This window comes from Chlamydotis macqueenii, chromosome 16, assembly GCF_036417535.1.
Source record: "Chlamydotis macqueenii isolate bChlMac1 chromosome 16, bChlMac1.mat, whole genome shotgun sequence".
NCBI classification, from domain to species: domain Eukaryota; kingdom Metazoa; phylum Chordata; class Aves; order Otidiformes; family Otididae; genus Chlamydotis; species Chlamydotis macqueenii.
Genome location: NC_141571.1, coordinates 3,754,430 through 3,781,230, shown reverse-complemented (window position 1 = coordinate 3,781,230; position 26,801 = coordinate 3,754,430). Strand labels below are relative to the sequence as shown.

At 40.6% G+C, this 26,801-nt stretch overlaps 1 protein-coding gene across 2 annotated transcripts in view; it reads right to left on the bottom strand.

Annotated features, from left to right (window-relative positions):
- The window catches only part of PTPRT (protein tyrosine phosphatase receptor type T), a 444,344-nt gene that overhangs the window by 39,736 nt on the left and 377,807 nt on the right, over nt 1-26,801 (bottom strand). For both annotated transcript variants that reach the window (XM_086760452.1, XM_086760451.1), the window contains 5 exons: nt 22,506-22,535; nt 15,003-15,050; nt 12,626-12,774; nt 7,024-7,101; nt 6,793-6,828 (listed from right to left, as the gene is read on the bottom strand). In XM_086760452.1, coding sequence (XP_086616578.1) covers nt 6,793-6,828; nt 7,024-7,101; nt 12,626-12,774; nt 15,003-15,050; nt 22,506-22,535 — 341 coding nt within the window. The remainder of the gene's footprint in view (nt 1-6,792; nt 6,829-7,023; nt 7,102-12,625; nt 12,775-15,002; nt 15,051-22,505; nt 22,536-26,801) is intronic.

Genomic DNA, 26,801 nt, shown 5'->3' with positions numbered 1-26,801 from the left:
TGTGCTTAATTTTCCATCATTAGGTTTAATACAAACCCAATTTCACAATTGGCTTCTCTGAGGAACCTACAAGTAATGCCACATTTTTATCAGCCCCAATTAAAAAACATTACAATATCCTCATCCGAGAGGGAGTCTTAAAACTAATGTGCGCTTCTCGCGCTAATACAGTAAGGGCACATGCAGAGCACAGGCTACTTGTAAGATGTAGCTCCGATCAGTCAGCTCCTTTGCAGGCAATTATTAATTTCTCTCCTCATCAGATCCTTTAATGCTGGTATACCTGGCTCTCTTCTTACAGGAAAGTATCACAGGGAGAGCTGAAAGCCAGAAAAAGTGGTGCCCCCTCCTTTCCAGAATAACTTCCTTCGAAGTAGGCACTCGTGTTATGAATCTGGAATTAGAAGCTGCTGCTCAGCAGCAGAGAAGGGTCTGACTCTGGCCTTGAAGGTTGTAGTGACAACTGTGCTTCTGGTCTCTTTGGTCAGGCAGATAAAACAACAGTACAAAGTCACTCATGGCAGTAACAGCTCTTGCAGCATGGTCCATGGCATCACACCGCTTGCATGTCTCTCACCTAGACAAGTGTTTCTGCTTTAAAAAGTGTCAGAGAATCTAGGTCATCCTAGTCTCAACCCAATGACATGCAGAGCTGAAACCAGGTGGCAGATGACCTCCTCTGGAGGTCTGTGACAAATGCATCCTGAATGGCCTCTGCCCTACCTGAAAGAAAACCCAACCCGACATTTACACCAGCATAGGATGGCTGTCAGTTATTCTCACCAGCAATTTATCTGACCAAGGAAAGAGTGGAGGGCCTTTTATGGAGACAAATTGCCATGTATGAGGTGAGCCTAGTGTTCACATAGTCCGCTAATAAAGCCTGACTCAAGAAACATATTGTTCCTTCTTTGTCTAATCACACCATAAGCCTGAACCTAAGCATGGTTAATGAGCCACTCGAGCAAGGCACTACACCTTCTCCAAGATGTGCTGTTTACAGCAATTTTGTGAACAATTCAAAATGCAGGCAGTGGCAAACTGATCTCTCACTAGGACAATCAACTAAAGGAGTCTTTGGAGGGCTTGCAAACAGGCTTTGCTTCTCCTGCAGCTATATATTTATTTTTTTTGAAAGATGCTTGAAATAATTCACTCTAATGCTCAGAAAGCTACTAAACATACAGAATCGTGCATCAGGTTTTTCTGGATGATATTTCATATGCACATCTTATTTCTAGTCATATGTCCTCATTTTGTTGATAGGAACACGTACCACCACATTTCATCGTGCACCAAAGATGGAATACAGTTCCAAGAAATAATCCAAATTAAAACATTGCAAGAGATGGTGATTCCATTCTGACCCAGAAAGTTGTGGCAACGGTTAATTACTCTTGCTGTATAAACATTTCTTAATTGCAATTTGATTTTCCTTAGCTTCCACTTGCAGGCATGGAATCTTATTATACCTTCTGTTAGATTAAAGAGTCCTCTGAGCATTTGCAATCTTGACCCGAGCAGGCACTGATCAAATCACTTCTTCAGCTTCCCTTTGATAAAGTAAATCAATTGAGAGCCTCTGAAGTCTCATTAGGGCAAGCTGTTCAGGGTTCCGGCTCCTTCCTAGAATCATTTCCAGTTTTCCACGGTTGTTTCTGTGCGGCTGTAAATAAACAGGTATTCTGCCTGTTGCTGGAAAGATGCTGTTTGTAAGAGGATTGTTTCCAATATTAGCAGCTTGCAGTAGCACAATATGTTGTTGGGTTGCTTGTTAACACTTTTTAGCATAACACTCTTACTCCCCATACTAAGATGTTAATTGCCAACACAGATATTTTGATTTCTGGAAGCTGGCACTTGTGTTATCAGCCTACTAGTTCACAGAATACCCTGCGATGTGGCATAGGATGTTAAATCAACGATTTACTGGCTCTCACATAACTAGCCTGACTGGGAAACTCTTCAGGCATCTCAGCTTCTCCGTTTAGTGTATAACTGCAGATAATCAAATTTAGCAATGCTGACTCCCCTTTGAATATTCACAAATTCTTCCTCCTTATGAAATGGTGCTTCTGTGACCCTCTTCTTTGCTGAAGAAATAATCATGAGCTTGCTGAAGTAAACTCTGAGGTCTTACTCTGCCAAGAGAAATATAACAGAGTCCAGTGTGCAGAGAAAAGCAAGGGCCAGCTTGGCGGCATCTCTCCCCATTTGAGAAGCAGCCCTGAGGGTCAGATGATATTGCTTGCCTGCTGCTACGCCACCTTGTATGATACACTTTTGCTGCTACCCAGACAAGTAAAATAAATATGTCTCCCTCCACAGAAAAACTGATAAACTCCTCCACGGATGTCACAGATAAGATGAAGAGCAGCTGAGAAATTAGATTCCCAGCCTGGAAGTGGCTCTGTATGATTGGATCCCTGTGCAACGTCCCAGTACGGCTGCTGGGAGGGGACCTGCTCATGCAGAGCAGCTTTGGGGATTGAAACTTTAGATCCTTTCATAGATGTCATCTTCTTTCCTAAACATAGCTTTGTTAGTCTGAGACACAAATATCTGGACACAGAGTAGGATATTGCCTTCTGACCGGAAAACTAACCTATGCCTCAAACAACTAGAAGTAATGCTGCACTGATGTGTAATCTTGTTTATGTACAGAAGTTTCTTTCAAAACTTTTGTTTTATTACCCATTAATTCCTTCTCTGTCTGAAATGGTAGGCCCATCAACTCTGTTTATATTTTTATTCTTTTAGTCTTGGCAAGTGTGTAACATGATAAGACATCCTTTGCACAAAATAAATTATATTTTGAGTGGTGGTTGTGATGGATTTAATTACACACATATCCAGTCTCTCTACACCAGAGTAAGGGTTGTCAATTTTTTGACACCTTCCAAGGATGACTACAGCATGGCTAATATCTCTTCCCCTTACACTAGGGATATGGTGCGAGCTGGTAAAATTAATTTGCTTTTTTGTGTGCATGAAGGCTTTATTGTATGATAAATATCCAGTTATAATATGCTACATACAATACAAACTGAGGTATGGCAAACCAAAGTCAAAACATCATTTACCTAATGATATCAACTGAGGTATAAAAAGGCACGTTCCTTAACAAAAAGCCTTCTGACATCAAGTTTGACAGAGAGCGGAGGATGCATCTTTCATTTCAAGAGCTATGAAGAAGCCACATGTGCATAGAAAAAAAAAAAAACAACCAACCAACCAAACAAAAAACAACAAAAAAACCCCCCAACAAACAAACAAAAAAAACCCAACAACCTGGAGAAAGTAATTTTCTCTAGATTCTGAAGAGATTTTTAAGAATTGCTTGGTAAACACCTTACACAAGTGTATTCTAATCTTATAAAAACTACCACGTACATTTTTTTCATCAGTTAGCATAGAAGAAAATACCCTTAAAGATGCAAGGAAGATGCTTTAGTGAGGTGGGCTAAGGCCTGGGACTACCGGGTACACGTGTAAGAGTGCAGCTCTTCAAATGGGTGGACCTCACCCAGTCAAATCTCTCTTTGCCTCCTCGGTGAAAAGAGGCTATAAGATCTACCTACCCTACAGAGCGATTCACCAGTGACAGCCGGAAAACTACTGGTAACTTTGAACAGCACACAAAACTAGAAGCCACTAAAGACTGGAAGAGAGAGTTTTCCAAGTTAGCTGATCATCTGCAGCCAGCAAGAAATGTAAGAGGAATTCAGCCCAAGTAACAGCCTACAAGGGAACGCGCCTCCGTTGCTCATTTGCTCATGCTGCTGCAGGCCAACATCAGCACAGCGAACTGATGTAAAAGCCTCTCCCACAGCTCCTTAGAGGCTGACATGGCCTGGGAGGCTGCACATACAACTGAACAGATCAAGCCATGGATTTTCAAGCTTCCATTGCATCAAAAAAAAACTCATCCTGCAATTTAAAATGGTGAGAGACTCGCTAATGCAGCAGTATCAGCTGCTTAACATCTTTTTAGTTCATCAAACATTAGATTGTGGATATATCCGCAGCAGATTGATTAGGTACGGGCAAAAGCCCATCCCAGCTACGGAAGACTGAAATTCAGGGCAAATTTCTATGTCTTTCTAAGGACAAGCCAGTTTTTGTGTGAGACTTCAGAACATTGAGCTTCCTCTGCTTGTTCTGCCCATCTGCAAGAAACTACAAGGTACTACAGTCCTCGTGCTCTTTGGAGGGCAACAACTCTTGTTAGGAGCAGTCAAAATGAGAACTAGGGCAAGTGTGCTTACATACTGCTGGGAGATACTATTGGATCCAAGGGAAGGACATGCTGGTTCCCCTGAAGAGACTGCCCTGATGACATCTGCTGAACATCTTCAAGAGCTACTGGACAAGCACATTTTCTGTAAAAACAACCTCAAAGGTTGTAATACATCCTCTTCAGGCCTTAAAGCACTGGTACAACATGGGCCTTACTGAAGAAATAAAAATAGGAAAATCTAGAAATCTACGACCTTTATCTGTTAAGTATTCACTCCTCTAGTGAAGATGCTTGCACAAAACATTTAAATCCAGAGTTGTCTACAACTGGGAGAGAAAAATTACACTGAAAACATTACACAAACCAATATTAATCAAGCATGGGATAGGGCAGAGGCAAACCCAGAAGCCGCTATATCTCACTACCAACAAACCATGCCACAGTCAAGCCTAGGGAGCCATCCGCTATTGCAGATACAGAACATTTGTTAGCAGAAGGCGTAACAGATGGGAACAAATAGCACCGAACTGCAGGTAGTGCCCAAAGATGGATATTGGTGGTGGGACGACTGGTGCCCTTTTTAAGACCTCTTGCTCTTTCCCAGGAATGAATATTAATAAAGATCAAAAATTGAACTTATTTTGCTCATACAGCAACGTCCAATGTCTGGTGAATCTGTCCAAGCAGCAAGAATGCCAAGGTTTTAATTTGGCTTCAAGTCACAAGATTGAAATTTCTTCGATGCCAAGAGCTGCTTCACAGCACCTGTGGCTCTTAGATTCAGATGGAACTGGGGGAGGTGACCAATCTGTGTAAATAATGTCTTAAAAGTGCTCTGTACCTAACTTCCCATATGTAAAACAGCGATGCTCATCCTTACTCAGACATAGTGGTTAGTAGAAGTTAAGTTTGAAAGAGTTTTGAATACATAAGTGAAAGACCTATGTCCTCTTTTTCTCCTTTAAAATTTGGGATTTCGAATGTTTTGTGGGCTTCCTTGGCTTTTGCTTTCCCATGGGAAGTACAGACTGAATCTGTCCTTCACTTTAGATTTTTCTATTGGCAACACTGAGTCTCTGGGAAAAGAGAACAAACCTTCTGTAAAAAAAGGACTCCTCTCCTTCTCTACTTCGTTAAAAGGGGGCTCATTCATTGCAGCCAGCATTTGATAGGTAGCAGGATAAATGTGTGGATTATGGCAGTCTCTCCAAGCCTCTGTGCTCCGGCTGTTGGTCTGTAAGCCATGGCACTTAAACGACTGGTTATAATTTCTGCCTGGTCCAACTCTGGGCCTTCAACATGCTCAGAGGAATGTTTAAAGCAGCCACAGTAGATTACTCTGTCTGGAAGTGAACATTTACTGTAGATAATCCAAAATGACAGGTCTGATAAATACCGCCGGTTAGATCCTGATCAACCACACATCATCCTTCTGATTCATAGCGGAGGAATTGCCTTCTTCAAATTCCACACGCAAGCAGCATCCTCCAGGGAGAGCCTGAAGTTGTAGGCTGTTATTACTCACTTTCAAGGGTACACTTCCAGTAAGGTTCTGGACAACTTCTTCTATCAGCTAACAGTTTCTGCCGATTTCACTGTCTCTGTTAACTTACTGTAAAAACATCTTACTTTTAAAAATCCAAAAGCTAAGAGCTGCACGCTGGATGCTTTATTTATCATCCAAACAAGGAAAGCTAATTTTCAGAGATGCTGAACACTAAACACCTGCCTCCAAAGTTACCAGCAGCCACAGAACAGCTTCTGCCTCTCAAACCTATACCAAACCACTCGAGTACCTAGCATTTAACTCTCAGCACACACAGAATGAGGTGGGGTCACTTGCTCAAATTCAGCCTCTGATTTCTCCAAATAACCTTTATATTTGCAACTGAGTCCAAAACTGTAAGCTCCCACCTGCTTTAGACATGCAAAGCCTCACTTATATTTCCAAGCCTTGAGGCACACGTAGTTGAGCATTACTCACAGGACAAGGGGTAATGGTTTAAAACTAAAAAAGGGTAGATTGAGACTGGATATAAGGAAGAAATTTTGTATGATGAGAGTGGTGAAACACTGTCCCAGGTTGCCCAGAGAGGCGGTGGATGCCCCATCCCTGGAAATGTTCAAGGCCAGGTTGGACGGGGCTTTAAGCAACCTGATCTGGTTGGAGATGTCCCTACTCCTGGCAGAGGGGTTGGACTGGATGGGCTTGAAAGGTCCCTTCCCACCCAAACCCCTCTGGGATTCCATGCCAGCTGCACAGGGACAGCCACCTAGATGAGTCAAAACTAGATCACGGCCCATTCACGAAAAGAAACAACAAATACTTGAGACAGAACTCTTAAACCTTAATTTTTGAACTGTTCTTTCCTTTAAAAAATAAAACGAATTCATAGTAATAATAAAGCATGAGTACAACAAAATGCTTTCCAGTTAACACAACACATGACCATAGGACTAACTATGACTTTGGAGCCCAGTCACTGAACAGTGCTCGCCGAGTTATTTTCAAGATACAATGAGTACGCAGTACACCATACCTGTCTTCTTACCTAACAGCGTGGTCGATGGAACAGTGTCTGATGACACTTTGAGATGGAATTCCGTTCACCCACACGACACGGATCAATGGAAATCAACAGAAGATCAATAGGAAAAAAAGTTACAAAAAATGAAAACAAGGTTAGCTGTATCTCACACTCAGAAGATTTGGTCTATACGTCATACTGGAAAATGTACAAAAGCAAAGAAAATTTAGAAATGAAAAAGTCTGGCACTAGTACCTGAGTAGTAGGAATTCAACAAAGATTTGCTCTGAAGGGTTTTGCTTTGGACAGAAAATGAACAAGGAGAGGGTGATGCTAGGTAGGAAAGACATAAGGAAAAGACTTTAGACATATATTAAGAGAGAGAAAGAGAACAGGGAGAGTGTTCCTCAAAGAACACAGTATTATGGGATATATAAGGCTTATCGAAATGAATTATATTTTTCATCTCAACATGCATATTACATTTATTACATTGTCATCATGATGGATTTTCTTCAATAGAAGCACTCCAGACCCCAAATACAGTATTACAGGTACTGTAAATATATGTGTTCCTACACAGGGTGCACACACAGGGCTACATTCTAGAGATCCCTTTTTTAACCACAGGAACAAACTTATGCTTTTGTCTCTAGGAGAAAGAGCCTTAAAATTAACCAAAACACAAACTATAAAGAATCAAATGCAGTATTAACAGTAAAATAAGCCTGCTCAAACACAATGTACTCTAGTACCACAAAAACCTTACCACAGGTAAGGTAGCAAGTTTTTTGTTTAAACAATACAAGATAACAAGGGACTTGTTCTTCAACCCAAGACTTTTCATAGCAAATCCTATAATCCTCTCCCCTGTGAGCTGGGTTCTTTCAGCAGGACAAGCATCCCTGCTTTCTCCTGTTAAACCATTAGCTTTCTCTGGACAAGAATCCACAAATTATTTCCATATTAATCAAATATTTATGGAAAGGAGGCAGGGCTCAGCATCTTCACAGGAGATTCTTTTCTTGATAGTAAATTTATGAGGCTGGTTTATATCTACAATAGCATACATGTACATTCTTATGGTAATCCATCATTTCTGAAGGCATATTCTTTTGTTATCATTCTGCATTCACTCTTAAGAGTTACAAGCATATATTTATCTACTCCTCAAAATGTTGGGCAACTAGCTAATAGAAATCTCAGTACATCAGAAAGATGACAATAGATAACACATGAAAAACTATTTCATAATCCAATAGAAGTAGATAAAACTTAGTATACATCAAAGTAATTTCAGAAGCAATTTTTGAATCTCTAGAGTAAACAGTACTTAAAAATTTCAGCTTATTCTATGGAGTGAACCAAAGAAGTCACTAGTCTAGGGAGTTTCATAAAGCCAGCAGAATTATCTCCTAAGCAGTTTATAATCATCTAGTAAAGAAACTTGCTCTCATTCTGCATCCTCCTGCTGTATTTTCAGAATAACACCACTTGAAAACACATTTTAAAAATCAAATTTCTCACAGCTTAGTCTGCTGGAGTTCTGCCCCAGCTGCCTTTAAGCCATAAAGCATCTCTTACTTTCTGCTCTGTATTTCTTAGCCTAAATCAGACCCTTCTCTTACTGTACTTGGAACATGGCCGCTTTTGCAGATATACAAAATAGATTAAATTTGTTTGCCAAGGGTCACAAAGCAAGTCAACAGTAAGGGCGTGGAGCAGGACTTCGATTTTCTGAAATTTGGGAGTATAAAAGAACTCATTGGGCCATACTGCCTTTCCAGGGATTGCTAACGATAAATTACTTTCAGGCAACTGAAGATGCATACCACACTTCAGTGAGTTTGATTTAAAATATTAACAACTAAAGTTTATGAAATGAGCCATATCTGTGAAAGTGACTTCTAGATTCAGAAGAAAAAGGGGAAAAAAAAAAGAACCCATCAAAACCCAAAACTTTGGAGAGTTCATTCCCAAAATCAGTCAGGTAGTGGCTTGTATAATAAGACGCATACACAGTGCTGCTTCCTAACCAGAGGATCTCACGTCAGGGTAGAGATTAAGATTTCACTAGAAATTGTCTTTATACTCCCTGGAGCGGCATATGAGGCCACACAGATCCCTCTAGTCACGCAGAACGGCAGAGGCTCCCACCCTCTGAAAATGATTCTCCCTTAGTTTTGTAAGATTTTCTGAACTAAACCCCACAAAAATCCCAAACCAGCATGAAAACCAGTAAAAGGGATCTTGATATTTTTCCTTTTATGTCTTTGATGAAATATGGGTTTATTTTTTATTTTTAAATTAATTTTAGAATTTTTAATTAATGATAACATCTCATGGTCATGAGATGTTATGTCCTCAGACTGCATTTACCAGGTAACCTACCTAAGAGTGAAACAATCCTTAACACCTACAGCTGCCTCTTATCTCTTTGTTCTCGCCAGTAAAAGCACACTGACTTGGTAACGTACAGTATGCTCACTGATGCACGACTCATCTCCCTACAGCTTCCAAAATGCTGTCTCTCTTACCATGCTTCTGCCAGTAACATTAAAGCTACCTTCCCAATCTGTACCAGTCTCACTCCTGAAGTTTGTCTGGAAAGCAGCCTCCTCCCAAAGTGAGAGGTCACACAAGTTAAGCCCACCCTAATAAATCGGTCTCTAGCAAAACCAGCTGCATTCTAAGAGATTAAACCTTCAGAATCAAATAGTTCCTGTTGGAAATCCTCCAAGGATGTCAAGATGGCTATGCAGGTGACATGGTATTCTCCTGGACAAGCCCTATCCATGGCGTTTCAGCACTGCAAAGTCAGAAGAGCAGTTCCTTTGAGCAGGACATGTCATCAGTGCATCATCACGAAGATGATATATTACTGCTTCTCCCATCACATGGATGAGCTGCCAAACTGCACACAGTTTGTGTGCAATAACAACCCCTTGCACACCCTTCTGCTCAGTGCACACGCACTAGTGGACAATTTTAGGCCCACCTTGTCTTTAACTTGTTATCTCATCTCATAATAACCCTGCACTGAGTCAACGCCTACATGTGACTGTTGTGCCATCGCTGCTTTCCAAACATTTCTGTAAATGGAGGAGCAGGCTCAAACACTGCAAATGCCATCATCTGCCTTTAATGAATTTAGGATATATTTTTATTTTTTAAAAAGCAAGATATTTGAGAAAATTAGCAACTACAATGAGCCTGCTTCACCTCCACATAACTCCTGGGTAAAACTAGACAAGCTGGAGTAGTTGTGGACTAATCTATCTTTCAGCAAACACCTATTCTGATTCCATATGGTGTCAGAGACAGAGGGCAAGTCCACAAAACCAGTTAAAACTCCTGTACGTGTACCAGTAAGAACTTTGTCTGAGTAACAACTAAGAGTGTAGAATGGAAAGAGGGATGAGGGGTTTTGCATTGGACCAGGAAAGACAAATGCCCTTTTCTCTTCCACTTTTAAGCAAAACCTGAGGTCTCTCCCTGCTCTAGCACAGAGGCTACAGATCTTCCAGAACGTAACTACATTTGTAATGAACACCTCTCCCAAATGATAAAATTCAAAACTACAAATATCCCACAGCATTGGGTGCTCCTGAGCACTGCGCTGGCCTTGACAAAGGTCTCCATTGCACCCAAACAGCATGACTGTAAGGATGATGCCACCTGCATGAGTTTATATTGAAAATATAAGCACGTTCCCCTAAAACAGGGGGGAAATAGAAGGTGGGGAAATCTGCAGAACCAGAACACCCTGCAAGGACATTGTCATCTGGAGATAAACCTGTTTGCAATTCATTCAATAACTGTGAGGTATCCTACTTAACAAGCTGCCTTGTTCTATTTTATTGCCTTTGTGAGTTAGCTAGGTGATCTTGGGATGGAAAACACTTAGCTTCTCTTGGTGGACTTTGTTCAAAAAGGAGAGGGCTATCTCCAGGTCACTGCTACAGCCGATTTGGGCTCTCATAACAGAGGGTGAAGATGGAGAGGATGACCACCTATAGTGAGATATCTGCAAATGCCATTTTCTGTTGGGAGGCAAAAGGACCATTTAAGAGGGAATTTGACTGCTTCTTAAGACACACAGCTGATTTCAAATGCTAGGAGTGATAACTCCCTGTAAACTCTACTCGTTAGCGGGAACGTTAAGAAGTAATCCTATTATGTTATTCAAAAGTTAGAGTAGGTCCATATAGAAACTCTCAACTATTAAACTCTATTAAGGCAACTTTTTAAAAATAAAGTCTTTTATCCATTAAATGCCTGTATCTGCACGTGCACACTACTGCACAGAAGAGAACTTACCTCCAACACCTCAGCATCCTGGACTTGGCAGTAAAAAATTTGGAGAGATCATAATGGCTTACTGGTAATTGTATCTCAGGGGTATAAAGAGGAAAGAAAGAAAAGAATTGGCCCATGACTTGACTCAGGGTGTGTTAAAGAGGGAAGTAGTGATAAAATCTGCAGTGATGTCAGACAAGCAAAGGACTAACTGATTAAAAAAAAAAAAAGAAAACCTAGAGGGCTGCCTTTTTACAAAATTAGATACAACATATTTTCTATAATTGCCATTTCAAGTAATGACTCAGCTGTTTTAATTAGTCTCTCAAAATACCAAGGGGAAAAAAAAATGAGGTCAACATTACAGGCTCATTTCTTCTCTTATTTTCTGTTTGGAAAAAAAAAAACAACAAACTTCTAAAAATCCAAATTCTGAAGAAAGTGTTAGTTTCTAGGATGTCTGTTACAATGCTGTCGTCTGCTACCCTGTCTTTCAAAGATATGAACCACTGATAACTCTTGCTGTCTCTTTAGGAGATAGAGCTACTCAGCATTTGACAAAATCAGATCTTGACTCAAGTCAATTTAGTATCAGAGAGCAGCATTCACTGCTAGCCCTGACGGTCCCAAACACCTATTTATCCATCTCACAGGTATGTCACACAGAGTGGCAGTAGCGATGCATGCAGATGGAATTTGACACGACCTACAGGCAGAGGGAAAAGAAGAATTCACTCAGCCTGTCCCACTCAATCTGAAGTTGCAAAGAAAGGTTCCAATGATAAAACAAATTTTTTACCTTAAGCACTTCCATGTTAGTTATTAGGGGGAAAACCACCAAGTTTTAGTACGTACTTGTGTTTCAGAGCTGCTCCCTGTTCAAACTAACAGGCTAAGTGTCAAAAGAAGGAGTGACACTCCCATAGTGTCTAAGTTAAAATTTATTTAATACGAAAAAGTTTACAAATCACCATGCAATGCACCATGCACTCAATCTGGATCTAGTGAGGCTAAAATACAACTTTGTGCTGCTTTACCCACAAAACTCTTCCAGCTACAGAGGTCTGAGTGGTTTACAAGCATTAACTAAGATTTGTTTTACTGAACCTGTATGAAGAACAAACCCAGGACACAAAGAAACGCTGTCTTTCCATTCCAGTTCTCTAACCATGAGACCATGCTTTCTTTCACAACAACTTCATACAGAAAATGTTATTTCATCCTTCACGTCAGCTAAATGATTTGATTCAACTCTTCTACTCACAAAGGAAAAAATATTTATGAAGAACAAATAAACACATGCCTTTTTGACTGTCTGATGCAGTTATTAGAAGAGACTTTATAAATTTTCCTCAGTAGATTTAAAGTCAGAAGGAATGCTGTACACCTATCTGACAGTTAAAGTAGGGACATTTCAGACAACTGATTTCTATTGAGCTTTTGCAATGATCTCTATCCCTGTCATTCCTAGCTCCTCAATATTGTACAGGAATGGGTCCTTTTAAGAACCTAGAGCTCTCCAGGGGGGACATATCCATGGCAAGCAAGTTAAACTTACTGAATCCATTCACATCTTGGCAGCTGGAAGAAAAAGCTTCTTCATTGTGAACAGCACTGAGTTTGGTGGAGGTCTTGTCGGAAGTAGCCACGGGACCCATCTCCCTCTGCGTGCTGGTCTGAGTCTCCTTCTGCTTCTTGGCTAGCTTCCTTTAGGGTATTTTGAAGAGGGGAGAAATCAAGGTCAGGTTTCCCTCATTAAAAAAAAAAAATAAGAAAATATTTTGAAAACCACTATTATCCCACTTGGTCAGACATGCAGGGCATGTGGCAAACCGCATGAGCGGAAACCCCAAAACTTTAACGTAATTGTTGTGGAGCACAACAAATAGAGTGATACCAGTCTTCAAGCTTAGCCATCCCTCCCAGTAACACATCTTGCACAAACCTGCATCACCCCAGCAGTAGGAGTGCTACGTCATCCTTGAAGAGGGTGGCATAGGTGAAGCCCCTGGAGCGGGTGTTAGCCTCTCCAGGAAGAGCACAGGGCACTGTGTCAGAACCACTCACCAGGAGCTAAATGGGACGTCTGCATCCATCCCACAGCGCACCTACACTGGGGATTTTCTCTGAGTGCTCCAGTGGAGAGCGTGACCTGACTCTGTGCAACCTGGAGCAGGAGTTCTGCCCTGTCCCCAAGCAGGGCAATGAGGATAGCAGCCTCTACTACATTTTGTCACAGACCGAAACTGCACTGCAGATTGACAGCCAGTGACAGGTTGGGCAAATTAAAGGATGAAGTTATTTTAGAAATGTCTACATAGGCATCTGTTCTGGGAAAATAGTTCTTTTCTTATTTTGAAGAGACATCAAAAACATTGGCAAAAGCAGAAACACTGCCTGCTCTGAAAACAGTAACAAAGCCAAGAACATAAGAGGCTCCTCTTTTGCAAACACAGCTAATAATAAGAAAATTGAGAGAAGCAGGAAAAGTGAGCTGCTAAGCTTCCCTTGACATTTGACTGCCCTGTGTTTCATTCATATTCGAGAGCAATACTATTTAAAAATGAATGTGTGACATTCTACAGCCCACACCTTGAAAAAATATCACACAAATCCCTAGCACCGGCAAAGAACTTTGCTTACACGACTTCTGTAGATAAGAAAATAAAACAAAATAAAAGGGAGAAAAACAGATTACTGTAAGAAGGAGCTTTAGTTTTCTTTTTTTTCCTCCAGCTCAAAGAAAAAATAAAATCCTAACAATGACATCATTTTGCAAAGAGGTTTGTCTTCACTAAAATGACATGCTTATGGTAAATACTATCCATCTTTTAAACTTCATTAGATTCTTAAAAGGATATTCCTTGCAACATATTCCAACAGGCTTTCTTTATTCGCAGCACGTGTCAGAGTGGCATTTACAAGCAAGTTCAAGTGCACAGCTGAGCTCCAGCCCTTCACAAGATGGGCAGCTAGGCCAGTTACGCTCATTTGCAAGGAAGGGTCAAAGAGAACTAAACCCTTTGTCTATGTCTGTGGGAAACGACCATTTTAGGGCAAGCTGACAATCCAGACCAGGAGAGCACAGATTTATGGAGAAGTGTCCAATGTTTGATGCAAACTTTTGAACAGGTACATCTGCTCCATCTGCTCAACCAGTCGAGGTTCAGGCTTTTATGGTTAGTGGTTTCAATTCAAACTCACAGCTACTCAAATTGGGTATGTAATTATAAAGTGTTTATTTGGATCTCACAAAATCTCCATGGTGTATCCACTTCTGCAAATGAAGATGCAAACAGAGGAACTGTCCTTGAGTGCTGAAGCAAAAAGCTGGCTGGTTTAATGATGTTAAAAGCTTTGCTTCCAGTGTTCAGCAATGTTAGCACAGTCAGATTTATTAACTATGAGCTACAGCCATGGAAGCCCTTTTTTTTTTTTTTTTGTGCTGTGGTACCTGAAGTAACAACAATAGTCTTGAAGTGTATTAACCCTGCCAGGCGGCTATTTTAATCCTTTAGTTCTGCTAATCACACACGGCTATGTGAATTCTTTGGCAACAGGAATTAAAATTTCCCAGTGGGAAACACTAATCCAAGATGCCAAAGTCCTTAATAACAAGCACTCTGGACTGCTGGGGTGAGCCACTACAGACAACCACTACTGATGCTTAAAAACGGTGAGTCAAAAAGGGTAACTTCCGTATTAAATCCAGATTAAATTATTTGTGGCAATAATTATCTGCAAGTCCCATTGCCTGGTATCTTTTCAGAGATGTCAACAAGCTACAAAGAGTCAGAACTGGCAAATTCATTTTCTCTTTCAGTGAATGAGCAATAACATTTCTGCATGTGCTAGGCAGGAAAAAATAACCCCAAACCCAAGCCCATCAGTCCCCAAAGGCCTGCTTATAAAAGCCCTATGCAAAGCAGTTCTACCTGGTCCTGTAGAAGACAGAGAGGCCCCTAAAACATTGGCTTGAATGCCTAAAAAGAAAAGGTGACATGAGTTTAAAGTTCTCGATCTAACTCAAACACACAAACCAGGCTGCTCGCAGGTGGACCAGCTAACGCTTAGGCAAGTTCAGAGAGAAGCCACACAGAAAATTGTTCTGCATCTGAAAACGCTGGAGTTTTCTTTCAACGGTATGTTATCAGTTTCCACCTTTCTCCCTCTCTGTTTCAAGAGTGTAAAAATTCTTCATCTAAATTTAGAGGGAAAAGGAAGACAGATCTCTTTTGAGGATTTCAGAGCTAAGCTTGCCAGACACAGCAAGGGGCTCTTGGTTTCTAAAGTGCCTTTTCTGCCTGCGTTACATGTCTGGGTAGAGTGGCAGCACCGGACTCTAAGCCTATTTGGTCCTTACCATCATTTTAATTCATAGAAAGGATTATAAAATCAAATGACTAGCACTTTCTAGAATGTGAGGGATGTGACTTAAACCCACAGCTAGGTACAGTTTTATTTCCCACCACGTCAAAACGCCTTTGGAATGGGAAAAGCATTTATCTGGAAATGCTGCTTCCAAAAATAGGGCAGTTGAGATCTCGGTGAATCACTGACAAGGCTCCTGCTCTCCTTACTGACCAGCCTCCCGTAACATAACAACAACGAATCTGCTATCAGTGCATTAGTGTCAATCACGGGCTGCCGCCAGCGCGCACTCGGCACCGCCTGACACCCGGCCCTGAGAAGACGCTTTCCATCTCATGCATTATGAAGCTGAAAAGGGGAAGAAAAATAAAGGACCGGGTAGATATCTGGAAGGAGAGTCTGATACAATCAACACAGAGTGAAGAGACCAAAATGTCAAAATGTGAATAAGGTGATATTAATGGCCGTTTTACACTTAAGTGTAAAGAAAATGTGCCAAGAGGAAAACAGGAGTCCACAAAAGGGGTTTACTGGGTTGCCCTTTTCGGTTCAAGAGGGTTTGTAAATGAAGAGATGATGTTTACAGGCACTATACACACACAGGAGGGATGAGACAAATGCTCAAAATAGAATAGAAAAATGAGACCAGCTGTATAATCAGGCAGTTGAAGCTGACCCAACTAAAGCAAGGATAAAAGCTATCGGCAGTGAACCTCAACTAAATGTGAATTTTGCAAGAAAAAAAAAATACAGAGACCTGATTCAGCTATTTTTGAAAGTTCTACTCCTGTCAGAGAATAGAGAATATAAAATGCTGAAGTACTATATTAAAATTGCGGGAGTTCCAGTTTAACAGCCAAGGAATGCAAACTTACTATCAAGTACAAAGCATTTACTGCCATGAGCATTAATCAGAAAGCTCAAGCAATACTTTCGGTTAGAAGTATCTACAGGATCAGACTCCTGTTTTGCAGAGGTTTAGATAAACTTCAGGGATTATTTTTTAAAGGCAGCTTCAAACTCTTCTCTAACTTTTTATATCAATTTTACATGAATGAATGTTAAATCTGGAACTGTCACTCCTAAAGAGCTCTTGTACATGTACGTTGACAGATTTAATTTTAGATGTTTCACAAGGATGGATTATATACACTGTAATGTAGATTTGCATGCACAGGTAATTTAGACATTAGGTATAGATCACGTAAGTTAAACATGAAATTTCCTCCTACAGACAAGAATTGCATATTCCCCTCATTTTCAATAAGCAATCTGAGAAAGCTACAAAATACAATTCTTTTTAGATATTTCTGTGCAGCAGCCTGCTAGAAGTACACATATTATTTATGAAGAAAGCTGCAGAAATTGAAGGCAGGCAGTGATCAGCCATGCAAATACCTGACAGGGAGCACCGGTTAAATGGCAGCTCTATGGAAAAGGATCTCTGTCCCCTAAACCACAAACTCAATTTGAAAGAACAGTTTCATGTTGGTGTAAAAGCAAGGGAGGGATTATACATGGCACTATGGTCTGCAAGACACTGGTAATCCTTTTGCTGTGACTGAGGATCGGGAAGGCCTCTGCTGCAATATTGCACTTCAAATAAGGTGTGTGCCAAAGGGACATGTAGAAAGGCCAAACACGAAAGGTAAATCTAGAAAACATAACCTACAAGCAAAGGTCAAAGGAAATATGGATCTCTAATATAGAGAAAGGAAAATCAAACAGCTGACAGGTCTTCAAATATATGAAAAGACACTGCAGGGAAGCTGCTCTCCCTGTCTACAGGGGCTGGAAAAAAGTAACAGGGCTAGGCCATGTGAAGGGCAGCTCACTTTACACGTTGGAAAAACTATGAGCAGGTGAGGCTGCTCATCCCTCAAGCCAAGCGGGCACATAGGCTGTGAAATCTTGGTCACTAGAGGTCTTTAAACAGAGAGCAAGAAGAATGAGAGGTAAAAGCAGTACGGCCTTCTTGCAGCCTGACCAGTGCCCCGACGGTCCTGCTTGAAACGGCAGTTCATCCCACCCTGCCTTTGTGCAGGTAACCTCAGCCGAGCCGAGAAATACGCGCTGGCCTAAGGACATATGCAGCTTACTGCTGCTTAGAGCCGCTGCGAGGGCAAATCCTCCCCTTACAGGCAAGCACAGCTTTACTTGTACTTATCCCTGCCATGGGGAGGCCAAACTTCATGCAGGTTAGTGCTGGAGCAGAAGGGAATTCACCCGAGCACAGGCTAAGTGAAGAGCAAGGACCAGCCGCCCACTTTTACTCACAAAGCAAACATTAGTTGACATGAGAAAGTGATGGAACGTAGCTGTAAGTCGAGAGATGCTCTGAATCTGTGTGCATACAAACACAGGGCCTGGAAAAAGGTAAGGCTGTGCTCTCTAAGCTTTACTTGATCAAATTAATCACTATTTGTGCAGGACATTTACTTACAATCATATAAACTTTAGACAAGTCTATACTTGTACAGCCAGCAAACACTGCCCTCTGCAAGGTTTAGGCTTGCTATCACCACACAGACATGTTCTAAATAAAATCTCACTTACTTTCTAGATTTCATTTATACATATATTTTAATTTGCTTTCATTAGACTGGCATAAACATTGATTCATGATTCTGTTTTTCCAGCATCTAATGAGAAAATCAGTTTCTTCTTAAAATTCTGTTTTAGCAAGCTGACCTGTGCAGGCAGACCCCACCATTCATGGAAATATATGGAGATATTTATGTATGTATGTGGTAATACAGAGGTACGCCTGTAAATAACAACGTTTTATTTCTTTTCAAATGTCCCACACATGGTGGAAATAAATTCAGCACAAACCCTGTTATTTCAGAAAATGCAAGTATAAATTTAGGTTAATACCTTTGACAGAACCTCTCTCATGAAAAGAAACTCCTGTCTGAACCCACCACAACAATTAAAATTGGTATGAAATTAGGATGGAAGTTGAAGGGACAACTCCTACATTGCCACCGCATCCTCAGTACTCTGGCCAGTTCAGGGGAAAAGAAAAACAACATATTGGCCACTGAGTGCCCTTTTCTTATAAATAACATTAAACTCAGCAGTTGTAACATACATGAATCTATGAATTTCAAAGAATACTTCTCTGGTCTGCTATCACTTCTGATTAAATTTCACTCTACAACCACTACTCAGCCCAGGAGAAAGAAACAAACCAAAATATGAAAAACTTAACCCACGTACAGAAAACATTTCCATTCCTTTTCCTGGTGAGGCAGTAACAAAGCTTTGCTATGGGTTAGTGCAGCTGAAAATGCGGTTGCAAAGGAGGTGTTCATCATTAAACGCAAACCCTCCTTTAAACCAGATGAATTGCTGCCTGTGTTTTACAGCTTCAGCTAGGAAAAGAAACAAAAACTTTCAGACTTGGATGGGTCGCTATCTTACACTGCACATCGTATCTTGTAATGCTATTTTACAACCTAAGCGCAGCGTGACAGAGCTAACAATTCTGTACGTACCTTAGTCAACACTGGTATTCGTGTAAATACAGAGTAACTCCTCTGAAAGGGTTCATGCATCATCCTGCTGACAGCGATGCAATGAGTGTAGGACAGGAACTCCTAATTTGGCATCCCCCTCTTCCCATCACAAAACCAAGTTCTGTCCAAGGATCTCAAATTGTAAGCAATTAACTTTTAATGATGGGTAAACTGAGGTACACAAAATGATGTCAATCCTGCACGACTTAGCAAGTTAGGAAAAGAGGCCTCCTGTATTTGTATTTCCATTTAAAGTGTGTTAAAGATCTTTATGGCCTTCTCTTTAAGCCACAATAATATCCATTCCTGTATTCTGTAGAAAGTTTTTAATGAAGTGTTGCTATACAAAAATCCCACAACTATTTACCTGCTATGCAAAGAAAAAAAAAAAAAGAGCACAAAATAGCTAAAAGAGTTTTGACTGTTTTTTGTTAAAGCTGCAGCTACTCAACGATCTTACAAAAGCAGATTTTACAGTCCTGGAGAGCAGCAGAACACAAGACAGGCTGAAGGAAGAGCACCAGTCTAGACACTACCACAGAGCTTATGGCTCGTCTCTGCAAAAATCAGTTAACTCTTTACATAAGTCTCCATGACTTTAATACAATTATCATAAAGAACTGTTTAGAAGAGTTAGGGTTGGAGATTTTGGTCCCTAAGAAGAAGAAATGCCAGCATAGCAGATGACAGAGAGTTGAGAGGAATTATCCGAAAGCTGAAGGGAATTACTCTAAGAAGCACAACCTTGAAGTCCAGAAATTAAAAATAAAAATAAACCGATGTAGTCCTTATGGTCATATTTAAAGGTCTGCCAGCAGATCTGAGAACCTAACCTGCTTTTTAATACCGGCAAGTCATTCAACTGGAATTTGCTTCAGGACTAAAACATTCATACAAGTTTCTAGCACGGAAATCAATTCTGTTTTTAAAAAGTATATATATACATATTGCTGCTCTTATTTTCATAACATTTCAAATAAACTGAAATCAAACCTCTCCGCTCATAAGAGGCTGTAGCAATTGGTTTTGGATAAAAATTACACAGTCCTTACCAATTTCAAATATTCATCTGCAATCATAATGAAACATCCTATTTCATGTGAAACTTGGAACATGAAACTCAATATAAGTTCATCATATGCTCCTTCATGGATTATCCTGCCTTCTTCCCTCACTACTGGAACATCCCTTGTACTCTAACTGCGCAAGGAAAAAGGAACAAACAACAGAGCTTGGTTCTGCCAGATCAGGGAATGGACCAAAATACAATCTGAAACCAAATGTTGACACGCACAGCCTGATGATGGAACTATTTACCGTGCAACGACTGTTTGTGTGTTACCTCTACCATAGTGATGCCCCATCTAGCAGAGCTCATGCTTGATGGGGTAGCTGAGACACCATAAGCACGGAGCTGGGAATAAACTCTCTGCAAAAGGTGTTGGGTGCAGTACTAGGGAGATATAGTTATATGATTTCTACGTCCTGAGCTCAAATCTCCATGGAGTGCTTCAGTGGGGTGCTATGAACACATAAGCTTGCCTCTGGCTTTTCTCTATTGTGATATGCTGCATGGTCTACATCTGCCTTATTAAGTCTTTTTAAAACATTTGCTTCTGCTACTGCTGAAGCTCAATTGTAACCTCAGGCTTGGATGACCTCCAGAGGTTTGTCTCTTCACTTTTCCTGAGTCACTCTCCTGTTCCCTGAGAAAAAAAATTCTGGTATATTGACCCACACAAGCCATTACAAGGCAACAAAGAGAACGCTTAATGATACCCTTACTGTCTCTGCAGCAGAGTAATCCTCAGCTGACTGCTTAAAGCAATGCTGTTGTATAAAGGGGTCACACTGGGCTCAGAAGTTGATTGATATTTTAAAATACACAAATGTCAAAATAAAATAAAGCATGGAACATTCTGACCACATACTGCCTGCTGGAAACAGGAAAACTAAGGATTGCATTTTTTTCAGGCAATGGTGCTGACTAGTTGTAAGGAAACTAGAACAGTAGAACAGTGCAGAAGGCACTTCTCTAAAGTTCATGAGAAACGTGCAGAAGAGGAAAGGTTGTAGCAAGAAATGCAACCAGCTAGTAGCACCTACACTTTAAAATTTTCCCCTACTAACACTTAGTGAAACTTCTCTTGAAATCTGACTGCTTAAGGTCAAATTCCATTCTTAGTGAACCAGTGTGAAGTGTAGAGGAAATGGAGTTACTCTGCATTTACAATTATGTAACTGGGCAAAGTCAACGCTCGTTATGGTGTCTTTAGGCTCCTCACATACTTAGCACGGCGGGGATGTTCTTCTTTCAATTATTTTCTAACAGGTCATCAAGAAGCAAAATGACTCCAACAGGTGGCACATAGAGATCTTCATCCTTAACTCCTTTGCCCTGTTCTTTGAATGTAAATCAACTCATATGGAAAAGAAAGTAATTCCACTAAAAGGGCAGAATATAAATGCACTCATTTTGCTGGCCTGCTGAACAGCTTCCAGATGTGCCCACAGGTCAAAATCACAAGATCAAGACAAAGATGACCTGTAGGAACAGGCAAAGGAGGATGTTGCCGGGGCAGCAGACTAGGAGGGGCTAGCAGAGGAGACATGGCCTTTTTGACAACTTTGTCCATGTCAGAGCCCTGGAAAGCTTGGCAGGTTGCTGCTTTTGGGGGAAAGGTTTATGTCAGTGATATGGCTGCTGCTTCTGAGAGATGGAGAGGAGAGACTTGTTTCTCTCAGCACTAACAGTTGCCTTCTCCATCCCTCCCAACCCTCTGGTGGCAGCAAAGGCATCCAACTCAATTCTCCAGGACTCCTTCCTCAGATCATTGATCCAGTCCTCTCCTCCTCCTGATCCTCAGACAACTATTATCATGGCAGAAACAGCTTGGCCCTGATTACTTTCCAGCCCCTCAATCTTCAGACAACAGATGGCTCTGGAAGTACCGATGTGTGAAGCATTTTCACACGCCTTAACAACTGCCTTAATTATGCAGCATTGTCATTAGGACTGGATAGGTGATTTAGATCTGAAAACCTGAAGCACTTCATCATCCAATGGTCTAAACTGACACTCGGAACCTGGCAGCTCCAGGAACAGGGATGTTTCCTAAGATAACATCAAGTCCTAGTTGTGAGAAATCTTACATTTTTGAAAATCTTATATCCATGGCTGAGAAATTCCCAACAATAAGGTTCAGGTGCGAATTTCCCTGCAGTCTGGCTAAATATGACGGACAATTTTAAAAGGTCCAGTTGGGGCACTCTGTATTAGTCCACTAGCTTTTGAAGATCTATAAACCATAACTGACATACCTGTGGACATTCACGTGTTTGCAGGCACATTTACAGGTGCAATGGTGAAACAAGGAAAGAGTAACAGTGTGGCAGTGAGAAAATAAAATACAAGCTGCTGGAAAGACAAGGATAAATCCAATGGCAAAAAAAGGGGGTAAAAAAAATAATACAACAGAAAACAAAGCACAAAATTACCACAGGGTAAGCATGCTCAAGAAACATCATCCCCAGCCAAGTACTTACAAGTAATAGGAGTAGGAATACGCATTTCTTCTAAATATTGATGGCCAGTCAGATGAACAAAATATCCAAAAGGAGAAAAAAAGAAAAACACACGATTAGATTTATATGAATGCTAGGATTTTTGTTAATATATGAAGTATTTGTGCTGTCTCTTGTTACTGAGCTATTCTTCTCCTACACTTTTTTCAGGAGCTATACTGGAAACAGGAAACATAGGCTGTGTTTCCACTTCCGCTACTGACTTGTGACACCCTGAATAAATCCCCTCACCTCTTTCTTCCTGAACTTTGCCATGTCAGTAACACAGGTAATGAGACTCACCTTTGCCTGTAAAGTGCTTTGAGATTTTTGGAATGGAAAGAAATATGTAAGAGCTAGTAATATAAGTAACAATAAATAGGAAAGTGACTATCTAAGAACATCACAATTTTGGAATATTTAGACAATGAGCAAATTATGTAATGATAAATCAAGCTTCATCAAACTCTAAAGTGCAAATAGCTCATTAACAATTCAAGCAGCACTACATATTTAGAGACGATCACTGGGGGTATGCATCAGCTTTCTGCGTCACTGTGATTAAGCATTTTCTACTACAGTTTTTCTACAATACACTGCAGAACATTTTGATATGTTTTGAGCAGCACCACAAAACGAGCCTTGGCAATCAGTTATAACTTAAGAGGTGATGTCTTCCCTTTTATAACTGGAAAAGAGCTTCTCTGAAAGGGCTGCTTCACAACAGACCAACACAGATTAACAGCAAGGTGCAAGGGAGCCTCCAAAACAGCAGCCATGGTCAGGACAGAGAAAAACCATGTAACCCAAACTCCAACCTACTCCACAACTTCAAAATCCCACCCTTGAAGACACTATGAACACCAGAAAGTGCTCACAAGTATAAAGGCAGGATTCAAGTGTTCACTGTTATGGTTGCTCTGAACACAACTTTCACACACACACAGATTCAGCACAGTTATTCTTTGCGCAGAATTGCCCTCTCTGCTACAAACACATTGGGTAAAGGATGGTGACTACAGGTGCACATGAGGATTACTCTGAAATAGCATGCTTTGTATAGTTGTTGCCCTTGCTCTAAACCTGAAATTCCAGCCAGATTCCTGATGTATCTCAAGTTATTTGAACGACACAGAGTCCAAGGTGTACCTAGAAGTATTTATAACATCATGCTATCACCTCCTGAAACACAGATTCTACATGCAACAGTAATGCTCCAGTTAAGGGGCAGTGACTGCCACTGAGCTTCACTGTGAAATTTCAAGTTCTTCCGAACCTTTAAACAAAGGGAAAAATCACCAGGATATGGAAAATGAGAGCCACGCAGCTGAACCCCCTCCATCCTCAAAATTATTCCATTAATTAAACCTCTCTGATACGCCAGTGCCGGGTTTCACAGCACTATCATCTGTAACTGTTCTGTTGAATGTCCTGCAGTACTTTCTGCTTCTCTCATGTCTCAGCCAGTGAACATACACAATCACATGAGACTCTTAGTTCTCATTGAAAAGCTGCATATCCCTCAAGGCTACAGAGGAAAGTTCAGGAAGATTTATTCCCTAAGGACAGAAAATAAAAGAAGAAAAACAAAAGGAGGATTTTATTGTGGAATTGGATAGGCCATTTTGGCTCAAGTTCTCCTAAAATATTAAATCTAAAAGGAGGACATTCTAAGGAATGTTTCAAAGCTAACTGTTAAAACCGGTCAGACTTATGGATCACTAAAAACATGACCTGATCCTAGAATGTATCACACAACATGAAAAACCTGCCTGTCATGCACCTTAAATACGGACACAGAAGAGACATGGGTCACTGTATGTGCAAATATCCCTATGGAAATTCTGTCCTATAGCTTGGGTGTGTTTTGCTCAAGAGGCATTTGAGTTTTATTTAATTAGCTTAAGGTAACAACCTAAATCTTAATCCAGAATAAGGAGTTGAATTTTCATAGAAGGAACTAATCCTAGACCCTACATAGCCCCAAATCTCCCTGTTTGCTACCAACAGCAGTTTAAAGAATTTATTTACAGTGCACCCATGACAGGCTGTCTGATCCTATTTATTCAGTCTTCTACTTAACGGGGTCAGTAGAGGCTTTGTCCACTCAAACGCACAAGCCTGAGAAATGTCACATTCTTCACTCCAGGGAAACGCAAGTCACGATTACATCGGGGTTAAAACTGTCCACACCAAATCAGAACTGACCAAAACCTAATCCTTCTGGGAGTAAAAGTCAAAGGGTGTTTCCTCCAGAAAAGAAGTTTACAAATGTCTTGTTTTCCTTGTTTCAGTTTGTTTTTACTAACAGTACTGTGTCTTCTGTTACACGAAAATATTTAACTAATATTAAGGACAAAAAAAAACCAAGCTCCTTAGAGAATTAGCAACATTTTAACACAATAAAAATGAGGTATTTCAAGGTATGTATCTATTAATGAAAGAAAGTGGTACTGCCTTATGTGGGCACCCATCACCACCTGTAAATTAACCGGCTGGATTACATTGCAGCAATTTGTGTGTCCATACACATATGATGATATTAGAGCTGCAAACATGTAGCTAGTGGGTTCCCCAAACCAAGAACATAAATCTCGTTAATGGTTTTGATTTTAGATACGATAAAACCGTCATATTTAAACCAGAAATTTATATATACACCCACACAATTTTTACACAGAAACTTTAGCAGACTTCAGGAGACCTCATCGTTTTTAACTTTTAGATAATAAATGTAAAGTCAAACCCAAACTTTCCACTGCATAAACATTGTGGCTGGATTGATTTAGCCTCACAAATCTGACTAAACTATACAACATTGGCAGCCCCCAGAAATTTGCCAGTCACTAGAGTTTTTGCAATATGGTCTACTGAAACTGTGAACAATTGGGCAACACTTGCTCAAGTCTTGCAAATGAAAGGTTAAAAAACCATGCTGATTTTGTGCGTCTTGCAGAAACAAAAAGCAGCTTCTGATGAGCTGCCTAATCCTAATCTCAAACCAGTGCCTGCCTTTCTCATAGTATTTCTGTCTCTTCTAATCTCCTTCCTTTGCTCTTTGCACTGGTTAACAAAATACTTCATTCAGGAAATCCACTACTGTGCCTATTACCAATGAATGATGATGCCCTGGACCATGAACAAATGTCACTGTGATATTTTCTAGCTCCATTTGAAGAAAATGTCTCAAGTTTGTCTAATTAAATTATTTTTCTGCATTGTTGCCTTGCAAGACTACACTGTCTTGTACACTGAGGCATTAGCCTTACTGAACTGAAAAGGAGAACTTTTTTTGAAGCAAGGTTAATGCAAAAACTGAATGCAAGAGCTTAAGGGCCTAACATTTCTGTTTGTAAAATAAAAAGAGAACTTTGTTGTTGAACTGTTCTCTCAGAAAAGTGCGAGCTTTCAGCTGTGCTCCTTCAGAAGTTCAAATCAATTTGTAGTCCAAAGCAGCCTCTCCTTTTATAAAAGCTGGTCCCAACCCACTTAAGTCTACAAATTTAATGAGCCTGGCAGTCTTCAGTTCCTCTTTGGGGAACACTTGGCCACATGCAGCTCCAAGCTTCAACTGGATGTGACTGGTGGGGAGACCTTGTAGGTTTGTCAGCGATGCTGGAGGTGTGCTACGCGGATCTAGAGACAGCAAGCTTCCAAAACCTCTTTCTGCACTCATATAGCTTCTAAATGGGAAAAGATTTTAAAATTGATAAGCCAGTTTATTTCTCATAATAGTGTGTACTCCAGTGGGTAACCTCGCAAATGACAGCAAACCTGCAAAGAGAGATACAGACTGCCGTGATTTTGCCTGTTTGCAATGGGGGGCAATAAGACAGAGGAAAATGTGATTCTCCAGCTCTAGAAAGGAAAAGGGAAAAATTTCTATTTCTAATAATTCCACTCACCTCCTTTCTAATTTTGATTTTGAAGATGCCTAGGTTAACGGAGCCTATGGCAAAGACAGATACAGCAAAGTTCTGTCTATCACACCCCAACTCAGTAAACATTGCTGCTTTTGGGAGCAGGCGAGTTCCACAGAAGACCACGTGCACTGTGTTAGGGAGCCAGCTCAGGTCAGCACTAGCTCGGGAATTTTTATATCAAGCAAATGGGTCCTCAGACTCCAGCTCCTAGAACTTGCTCTGTATTATGAGTATTTTTGATTCTGCATTTCTCTGTGTTCTTCTGTCAAAGAGATATCAAATTATATAGCAGCAGTCATAACAATCAAAACGTCCTAACAATCAAATGCTGGAAAAGGCTGGATCTCAATAGATC